Source organism: Spinacia oleracea, chromosome 1, assembly GCF_020520425.1.
Source record: "Spinacia oleracea cultivar Varoflay chromosome 1, BTI_SOV_V1, whole genome shotgun sequence".
Lineage (NCBI taxonomy): Eukaryota > Viridiplantae > Streptophyta > Magnoliopsida > Caryophyllales > Amaranthaceae > Spinacia > Spinacia oleracea.
The window spans coordinates 120,628,961-120,639,976 of record NC_079487.1 but is presented as its reverse complement, the minus strand read 5'-3'; the positions used below and the strand labels follow the sequence as shown (position 1 = coordinate 120,639,976).

The following is an 11,016-nucleotide window of genomic DNA, read 5'->3' as shown; positions in this document are numbered from 1 at the left end:
ACTCTCACTACCCCTTATACATTTCCCACTAACTATATTAAAAAATATCCCACTATTAACTGACACCTATTAAATTAATAAGTCAATTCAGGTATCTTAAACTACGCACCGGTCAATCGATGCGAGTAAGGAGCGGAGAGAGTAGGTTATTTGTTGGATCGATTACATTCGTTGATTTAATTAATTGTTTATCATAGTGGTTCATATAAAAGTGTTTAGTCACAAGAAGTTTCTTGGCCCTACGATTACAAAAATAGGATTATCCTTGTCACAACTAACCTATTTAACATAGTTTACCGGTTATAGCTTGAGCTTGATCCCGAGCTTAAAATTTTCCTTTTAAATCAAGTTTGAGCTAGAATGTGTCATTCAAACTAGCTCGTGCTCAAGTTGAGTTTTAATCAATTAACTTATATTGGGTCTAGTCATACAGGAGGTCATAGGTTCAAAAACTTCTACACGCTTCAAATTGTTGATTTTACGTAGTCTTATTTTAGAATCATATTGGAGTAAACAACACGTGGTTTGACAAATGTGTAAGAGATTGGTGAAATTGTTCATAATTGGAGTAAACATCTAGTTAGTCTCGTGTGAAATTGTTTTACACTTATTTAGAATCATATTATGCCTAATAGTTTGACAAATGTGTAAGAGATTGGTGACATAACACGTGGTTTGACAGTCAGTCATCGGCAAGACTGTCTTTTACAAAAAATTGTATGCTTCCTCCGTTTTCTAATGGTTGCAATGTTTTGACTTTCACGTTTGTCAACGCAATCATTTATTTCTTAAATTTAATATTGTGAAAATTTACATCAAGATGAATCCAACAAGATCACGCATTACTACGGAGTATACTTTAACTTACGTATATATCACTAAAACTGGTCAAACGATAATATATAAATAGTACTTCGTATAAAAACAAAAATGTTGTAACTAAAACGGATATATCTTGGAGTAAACAACTAAAATTAGGGAGTAGAATTAAAAAAAAAAAACAGCAGAAGAGTGAACAGTGTGGAATATCGAAGTAGATAAATGTGGTCCAGAAGATTGGAAAATAGTAGAAAGTTCAATCTCAATAAAAATTATAGAATCATCTAATCTTGAATTACAATGCAACAATTTATCGTTTTTACTTTTTCTTTCAATAGTGGCTTTCATTCAACTGTCGGATAAAAAGTAGAATACTATCACTTTTAACTTTTTGTTTTTGTGTAGCTTTCAAATTAAGTCAAACTGTTTTTTTTTTTTTTTGACATAAAATTAAGTCAAACTGTTATAAATTGGATTTGTGGTTCTCAACTCTCGAGTCATGTCTCAACAAGTGTACCCATGTGTGTTTTTATTGCTTATTTGGCCAAACTTGCTCGTTTAGCAAATTAACTAAACCGAGCCAATCTAAACCATTGAAATAAAGTTGACCAATCTAAACTATTGATTATGCTGACTTACAATTTAACTAATTAGTTTTTCAATAAAAATAAATACATTAAAAATACCTCATTTTCCTACGCCTTACATCCACGTTCCTGAATGGTTTCTAACTCTAAACTCCTCAATACAAAATTCATGTTCATGTTATGGAATTGACGGTTTGAGATTTTCTTATTCGGGTGAATTCATTGAGAAATTTTATGAATCTCCTGGGTTTCGTTCTTGATGTCCTTCAAATTTGGATGTTTTTGGTAAAGAATGAAAACAATAAGCAATTATCAGAAATGCAGGTAAAGGATGAGAGCTCGTGAATATAGAATATGAAAATACCAGAAAAATTAAAACAAAAGTGAACGTGGAAAGATAATGGGCGAGGATTTCTATTTTTTTTGTTGGAAAAAAATTACTTTTTTACTAATAAAAAGTCATTATAGTCAACGGTTCAGATAAGTCAACAAAGATAAAAGGCTGAGATTCATTTTACTATGGTGACTACCATTTTATGGTAGCCATTGAAAAGTCTTCCCAAAAAAAATCACCAATAACCTGTATATCTTTTGGTAATAATTTTCTGAATTTGTAGTAACTGTGAATCTGTAATTGCATACTCCGTACTTCATAGTATGAGATAAATCCAAATCTGGGCTATAAAATAAAAAATTAAAACAAAAAAAAAGATTTTACAGTTTTACAGCAAAAAGGAATATGAAAATACATGCCGGGGAACACATACTCGTACCGTACCGGTCAAGACTAACACTAACATTCTGCTAAAAAGGGCATCAGCAGATCAAGAATGTACAGAAGTTCCTGTGTTGTTGTTGTTGTTCATGGCTTCTCCTTTGTTGGGGAAGTTAACAAATGATGCAAAGTGTTAGTATGAATTACGGCACTAGGGTTTGGATCCCTCGTTCGTACTAACCCGGGTTGCTTCCCACTGAAGCTCTTCTCCAACCCACCTCGCCCAGTACGCTTCACTGACCATGGAACGAAACGCACTAACCTTGTTGAGCTCACCAACATAATCACCCCCAATATTATAAGTAACCTGCAAATGGACACATCAACATTAGTAGATTTGTCAATCACAAAGTACACGGCTTACTAATAATTTAAGAAACTTGAACCAAAGCACCAACGAGTATAATTTTTGCTATCTATGTCAAATTTCAGCACTACATTGTGGAAAATTAATTATTCTTATTCAAAAAAAGAAAACAAATTTCTCAAATTGTGTCATTATATAGGTTATTCGTGATACTTTTACGACACCAATGGAAAAAGTTTGACCTTTGAAGAGCGAAAGCGATAATTAATCACGTTGAATAAGATTCAAAGATATCACATTGAATCGAAATTCATAGATATCAAATGCTGTGGAAAGATTGGATAAAAGATAAAGTTGTAATCTTGAAGATCTGTAAAGGACTAGCAAAGTGATACTGGATGGTAAATGAAATATGCATCTACTGTTCATAAAAGCTGATCTTGTAACCCTCAAAGCAGGCAAAGATGGGCGTTATTAAACCACAGTAATGGATAAATTCACCAAATAGAAATACAAGGCAAATACAAGCCTCATTCACCTCATCCCACTCACTAGGTGGAGTGACAAGACAAAGATCAAGCAGGGATGAAGTCTTTCCACCTTTTACTGTATGGTCCATTTGACAGACAGTAATTACGATAATGTTAATTTTGCATCATACCAAAATCCATGGAAATACAATTTTATCTCTATGTCCATTTCCAATGGAGCAAAAGATTCATTTGTTCTTTTGGTTGTGGGATGTAATGGACTAAATCAAAATGGCTCTTAAAACCTCCTCGCTTCCTTTCCATGAAGTAGAAGATGGTAGTCTCGTTGTCGTCCCGTTATTGCTTTTGGGTCAATTGGAAACAACCTCTCTGCAATTGCAGGGGTAAGGTTGCGTACGTCCGACCCCCCCTTACCCCGCTTCTTGCGGGAGCCTCTTTGAGGCAATGGGGTAATGATAATGATAATGATGATACAATTTTATCTCTAGTACGTGTTGTTCTTCTTAAGTTACCATTACCATATCAAGATTGGTATCCAATGGGAAATTTAAGAAGAAAAACACATATTAGAGAATAGAGTTGCATTAAAAGAGACTTTTCTTAAGACATATTACATGGAGATTGAAAAAAGAGACTTTTCTTAAGACATATTACCATAAACCGCTATTCTGCATTCATCACCACCTACAAAACGGGTCTGGAGGGGCCTACATACATTTTTGTTTTCCAATTTAGCTAATTGTAGTTTCATGCAAATTTTTACAATCTTGTTTTATGTGCAGGTTGCTGTCAAATGCAGCTGAAAATAAGTTTCTTGGAAGACAATGTGAAATAGATGGATAACATTATACAGCGTCTTCAGACTGTTGCAGACTCGCAGCAATTGCACGTAATTTTTCTAGGGAGATCAAATATAAAACTCTCACTGAGGCCATACTCGTTAACATGTACGTAGTATTACATACTAGTAAATCATTAGAAAGGATAATGAAATTACCATCCAAGCAACAGCAAGAGACGGGCTCCTGGAGCAGTAGGCAAGTGCTCACCCAAAGCAAACATGCCAGCAAGTACACCTGTCACAATTGATGCTACAGCAGCACACGTGGAAACCACTATAGCCCTGCCATGCTTCAAACCCCTCGTCTGTTTCAAAGACATCAATAAAGTAATTTTCAGACAAGATCTAAACAAGTCTCCCCATTTCCTATGGAAACTTCCCAACTAGCTAGAAATAGACTTGGTTTGCTACACCAGATTCAATGTAATGTAATCAAGCCAAAGCTTTACTTGCCACACAAGTACCATGACAACTTATTGAAGTTATGTGGTGGCACTACACAAAACTAAATGGAGCAGGTTCTCTTTGATGTTAACATTCGATGAGGAAGGTAATCAGGCATTGATACAAAATGGTAGTAATTATAGGGGTTAAAAAACACATGTTCAGAAGATGTTGACTTGCAAACCCAAACCTCAAATGCAACATTCACTTGGTTACAAAAAGAATAAAGGCTACAATTTTTATCTGAAAGTTCAATTCGAGAAATACCTGGTAAACAAATCCTGTGCCACTACAACATATACTTATTGCCACACTAAGTGGAAGAAACATCGTCGAAAAACCCTGCTCCAAAAACATAAATCCTAGTTTTGATATGACAGCCGCCATCCTGCAGTTGTCTCAGGATCAGCATTGACCAACAACACCTTAAATTGAGAAAAGGATGTATAGTAGATCATGATTGAGGCATACGCAGACTTTACATTTTTTTTTTACAAGCACAAGGGCAAACTAGGTAAAAAACTGAAGCATGTAAGTGGACAAAGACAGGCAAGAGAAAAAAATAAGCTCTGGAAACATTTATAAATTTTGGAGAGAGATCTTAGGTATACCCAAACAGAATGCCAGACTCCAGACCGTATATTATTTCCTCAACAACTTCAGATTGCATCTACAGCAGAAAATTTTAAAAAATGACAATCAAGAAAACTGCTCCTTTCAACAAGATAAACTCTAAAGTTAAATAGGAGGGTAACAAGATTCAAATAAAGATACCAATTCTTGTTCTCTTCGTTGTCGTCTGTAGATACGAAGCCACCCATTCAGGATTACCTGCAAGCAACATAGTCTACAGAAATCAGTATATTTTTTCACGATAACATACATAAAACATACATTATTGACAAGTAAATATGAGATGAATCGCTGCTTAGGCTATGTGGAAGGGACTATGAACAGAACTATCACACAAGCTAATGATAATAGGCAATTGACTATAAGTATCTTTAAGCTCATTTTTCCTCACAACTATAAATCACCTCTAAGTTCAAATGCCCAATCGGAAACCAGCAAATTTCCAGAATATTTATTACTTTATTCTAATTCATGGGCAAACCACAACTGGGGTTTAATTGGAGTTTCTCCATAAAAAATCATATTCCAGGTGTTCACCAATGAACAGTTCAGGTATAGGATTTACCAAGACAAGTGTGACAGCAGTTGAATGACTAGACAGCAGGTTTTAGCTCAAAAATATGACAGACGACCTGTCAGCTAGTATTCCTTTCTTATGAAGTTTTAGGCCAGTCAATTAGAGTTCTGACCACAGTCTAACTAACAAACCTCTCTGCAATAACAGTGCTGATGTTCGATATATGTGATCACCCATATCCCACTCAGGTAGGAACCTCCTCAGTATCAAATCAACCAATGATGTAAATAGTACAATGTAGTATGGTTATGAGGCTTCATGATGCATCAGATACAAATAGGCAGGCTTTGTTATCTTCTCAATATATCAGCATTTATAAATCTCATGAACCATTGCATATTTAAGTGGACCCTATTGTTTATGTCAGTTAAGAAAGCTGAAAATATGTTTATGCAATATACATTGGTTACAAGAGGCATGACTATTAACATCAGCTGGTGCACAGAGCCAGGTACCTACAAACACGATGACAACGAAAAAAGCTAGCCAAGGAAGGTGGAAGATAGAGATAGGAGAAGTGTTTTGCTCCTCGCCTCCAGCACCAATTCCTGCAGTGACACAAAATCATGTTTAGGACAGCAAGCTAGAATTATAGAAATACATTGATATAAAAAAATCCATGTACAAATATCAATTATACATACTTCCAAGGTTCCAAACTTGGAGGGTAAATGTTGCGCACTGAACTTTTTTTAAAACCAACAAAGAAAATTGGTTCATAAACCCTTAATATCTACTTTACTTCAACTGAATGACTTTCTTGCAACTCTCACTGTCTTTCCCTCAAGTTTCCACCATGCGAAAAGCTCATGAAAATCATAAACGTCTCAAGCAAGAATATTCCAGTTATCTTATGTGTAACTAATATTTGGTTATGTAGGACAAACTTGGCCAAATGTAAGTGCTTATCTCAGACCTTACAGCATGTGAATCCAACATAATGAATGAGATATTAACATGTTCTCCATCTATTTCGCTGGCCCTTGAAACAACTGTTCTTGAATTACATCAAAGTATCAAGCAAAACAAATATGTGTATTTTTGCAATGATTGAAGCACGAATGAAAGTTCTGGCAGGAAATGAGCAGTTTGTTTTTTTCTTTTGTCTCTAAGATTTTAGAAACCTATCAAACAACTACCAATTAATTAAAGCCTATCCGTATCCTTATATATCATTTTACATGTTTAAAAAACTAACAGCTAGTAACTTACAAATATTACGTAACACAACAAACAGAAAATTTAAACAACGATCACCTAAATCTAATAGCTAGAACAATTAGCCAGCAGTTAGTTGCCCAATAGGCAGTTATCTTTACTCAATCTGAACAGGGGAATGTACAAACATATCCCACAGTGTAACATGATGAAGAATTTATATGAAATTTATCTTACCTAACACAAAATACTCGGTTGTAAAGTTTAAACGTATCACCAATCTTCGAGGAAATCTAATTAATTAGGCTCTGTTCGTTATTGTTTTTATGTATCCAGTTTTCTGTTTTTTAGAAAACTAAAAACAAAAATATGGAAACCACAAAAAGTAGATTCCAGTTTTTTGTTGTCAATTTTCAAATAAATATGATTATTATAGGGATGCCAACTTTTATGTTCATAATTCAGCCTAATTCATATGCCTTTAAAAATCAAAAAACCAATACAGTGATACCAAATGGGGCCTTAGCATTCTTATGTCAACTATTCGATGCAATCTAAATGTGTCCAATCTTAATTGGAAGCTGATAGCAGATTGATATGCCTAGGCAAAAGGTTTAGTTATTTCACCTTCCCCTAGCTACAACTTTCAACTAAGTAAGAGGTTCTTTATTTTGTACAATAAGAGTACATCATTATACTTAACAGAGATCAATATGCATTGTGTACTACTTAAAACCTTCATATAGGATCATTACTCCTCCAAAAAGACAGTCGCAACTCCACATAACCTGTTCGTTTTTTAATGAAAATTCCAATTAGGAAATAAATAAAGTTCAGAAAAGACAGCTTCTACAGACTTACATTACCTATTGTACCAATGCCAGCCAATGCGATTCCCAGCCAATCTACAACATTCATAAGCTCCTTCAAGTAAAAATGGGAGAAAATGGAAAGTATAGCAAGTCCACATCCAGAAACAGGTTGGATGACAGATACCTGAAATGGTTAGAAAGCGATCAGAAGATCAAGTTGGTTTCAAAAGAATATAGCCAGCTTAAAACGGGCAAGATAGAAAAAGGAAAGTATCAAGATGCTGACCATTAAACACTGTTGTATGCAGCATAAGCTTCAATTACAGTTGACAATTGAGAATAAAATACACAGAATTAAAAGAGGTTGTTGAGAAAAGATGCAGGAACTTGAGAAAAAGTGAATTTCATGGTACCAGGCTACCAGCAATTAACAACAAGATTATAGGAAAAAAAATACAAACCAAGAAGTTAAAGAGAATATAGTGTTGCAAGTGCAAGCAGTATAATGCTGCTTCTGCTACAGACCTACAGTATACACTCAGCAAGAAACAATAAACAATCGAAACATATGATTCACTAATGAAAAAACAGACCCATGCTTAAAGCAGCTTACAAGACAGGTGCTAGATACCAAGGTGACAATCACAATTCATAGGACAAGCAAAAATAAGGAAAACTGGAAGCGTAAATCTCATAACAGCTATCATAAGACAAAAGACACTATTAACACAATTTCTACATTATGTATACTCTATGAATAAAGGACATACTGGCTTGTGCTTTGTTTCTAGCAAAATCATCCTGCACAGTGCACACTAGTAGCAACTCTTCCATCAAAGTAAACCTTCAAGCATCAGTTTCTAAATACCAGTTGGGGATAAAGGGATGTTCGTTCATTACAATATGCACCATTACGTATAATGTCACAGAAAAGACAACACGAAACAGTTTTAAGGTTCCTCGCCATATCGCTTGTCCCTGAATCCCCACCACCGCAGCAATAAACACCAAAGTACAATACATAATTTCCCAACAAGGGCTAGTTGAAACTATATCATGAACTTTAGCTTAGTTTCTAATTGCCTGGATAGCAAACCATTGTCTTTTCCAGTAACTACAGGAACACACCCATGAGTCCATGACCATATTAAATTCTATTTCTGTCACTTAGCTCCAGAAGAATAGTAGTGTAAGGGCCACTAACAAAAATAATATGGAGTATCTTTCAAATACATGGAAACAACTTACTGGAGCAAGAGATAATGCCCTCAACATCAAAAGTGCACCACCAATATCCATCAGAAAGCCTGCAACCCAAGCTCTATTGAACGCATATGTCCTGATCACCTAAAAGCATAGATGAGCTTAAAGAAGAGTCAAGCAAAGAATCATTGAGCAATGACTACAAGAAAAGATTCTCATAATCCATCAACTAAAATCAGACATGGTATCAAGCATTGACACAAAGAACCTTGGTGATGCCGGTTCTTGGGATTAAAGTTATAATTCTTTGTGTTCAAATTAGAGGAGGGGAGGGGGAGGGGGGAGGTGGGGTTATACGTAGTATAAGTTTGTCTTGATTCAATATCACAGGAAACAAGAAGAAATTGCAGGCCAAATGAAACAATAATTATGCATTATGAAGACCAATCACTTCAGAAATTATATTCAGTGGGCTCCCACAGGGAAAGACTAAATTTTAGATCCCTTCCCCCCAAAACGGTGTAACCAATTGGTTCGAGTAGTAATGATCCAGAGATTCCAGACACGCAGCATCAAAATTTTCATTCATTAAGATTCCATTGGATCAAAAAACTGAACAAGTTTCCATTTAAAGGGAAAGCTTGGAATGGAAGTGATCAATGAAGCATGATAGGAGATAGAATGATAAGGAAGATTCTTGGAGGTGGTGGTATGTGAAGGAGGAAGACAGGGTGGAGAGAATGTTAACCTTCATATGAGGATAATAGGATCACACCTCACCCAATAGGGTAATAGTTTACACCCAAACATGAGAGAAAAAGTTATGCTGCAGTCACTCCCTCCTTCATTCACCACCACCTTCTTGCATCTACCACCCCTTATTTAACTTCCATATGCTCCATTACCCCTTAATTGATTCCCCCATTCAAATCACTCACTCAAAGAAGTCAGATCAATTGAGTTACCCTAACTTAAAACTAACCCAGTTTCAAATCAAATGTGATAACACCCTTAACAATCAGAAATAGGTTCAATACATCAAATATAAAAATATTCAAATGGTCAGGATACATGAACCAAACAGGAACAACCTAATTTCAAAGTTGACAAGCTAATTGCAATCATATCATCAAGAAATAGCACAAAATAAGCACCAATAAAACGCCTAATTAACACAAATTATACAAGATTCAATACACAATAAATACACACTTATAACCATTAAATTGAAGAAATCCCATCAATCATCCAAACCCACAAAAGAAAATCAACAATCACACCCAAAATTTGCCATAATGCAAATGAAAATCGAAAAGGGTATTTGGATCATGGTATAAAAGATTAAAAAACATTATTAAAATGAGTACGAATCGAAGAGGGAAGAGCAGAATATAAACCTTGAGCTTGAAAGAAAGAGGGGGTAAAATGAGGGTGCCTTTCTTTTGCAGGACTTTGCCGATGTTGTTGCCGGCCGTTGCCGCTAACGTTAGAAGCACTGCTTCCCACATCTCTCTCTCTCTCTTTCTCTTTCTCTCTGGTAGTTGTGATTTTCTCTCTCCTCTGAAAATGGGAAGTATTGTTTTTATTTATGTCGTGTGAAGCTCAAGACTGGTATGGCAATGGACGTGTCAAACAACGTACATGTAAATACTCCACTCCGTATGTTACTGTATCGATGTCTGTATTTAATGGTGTTTTTCTCAGCTAACCAAAATGGGAAGTCGCAAATTTTTGGGCATTCTTTTCCAAAATGTTTGATGAAATGATGAGTTGATGGGGATATTTTTGTGAAATTTACGATTTTACGCGATACTTTTACATTTGACGGTTCTTATTTGCTTAATTGTTTTATGCACGAATATATATTTGACATTTTGAAACACTTATTCTATTGAATCTTTTACCAAATTAGCTACTTCTACAATTTTATTTACTGAAAATCTGAAATGGCTATTTTTTACTTCTATTTTCCAAACTAGCTATTATTCTGACTTTGAAGTAAAAACCAATAAATCGGTTTGAGTAGTTTATACTGCGTACTAGGTACTTCGATCAATATAAGTGAAAACGTGAGTTAGTATTTTTGGAGGTTTAGTTTATAGTAACTTTTTATTGAGTAATTTTGATATGATCCGTTTTTAGTTTTTGTGACCTTGATTTCGAAAATCATAGGCATGTTTTCATATCAAAGTAGGTAGGTAAGTTGATTTCCAATCGCATCTAACAATACTTAATTGAGTGACTTAGAGTGGCATTAGCTTTGTCTCTCTTGACAAGCAATGAATATTTTGATACCGGACTTTAAACTTGGCCAACGAAATCCGATCTTTATATTTTTGAGATCCTTCAGTCAAATGTGTATTCATTGA

General features: G+C 35.0%; 1 protein-coding gene across 1 annotated transcript; it reads right to left on the bottom strand.

Moving 5' to 3' along the window:
- Positions 1-1,901: 1,901 nt before the first annotated feature.
- LOC110795879 (probable magnesium transporter NIPA9) lies at positions 1,902-10,394 on the bottom strand. Its single transcript, XM_056842489.1, has 9 exons — positions 10,045-10,394; positions 8,693-8,791; positions 7,499-7,628; positions 5,934-6,022; positions 5,039-5,095; positions 4,876-4,934; positions 4,532-4,652; positions 3,977-4,125; positions 1,902-2,488 (listed from the first exon to the last, which is right to left on the bottom strand). Exons 1-9 carry the CDS (start codon positions 10,153-10,155, stop codon positions 2,269-2,271), a joined length of 1,035 nt encoding a protein of 344 aa, XP_056698467.1. The 5' UTR covers positions 10,156-10,394; the 3' UTR covers positions 1,902-2,268.
- Between the last annotated feature and the right edge of the window lie 622 nt (positions 10,395-11,016).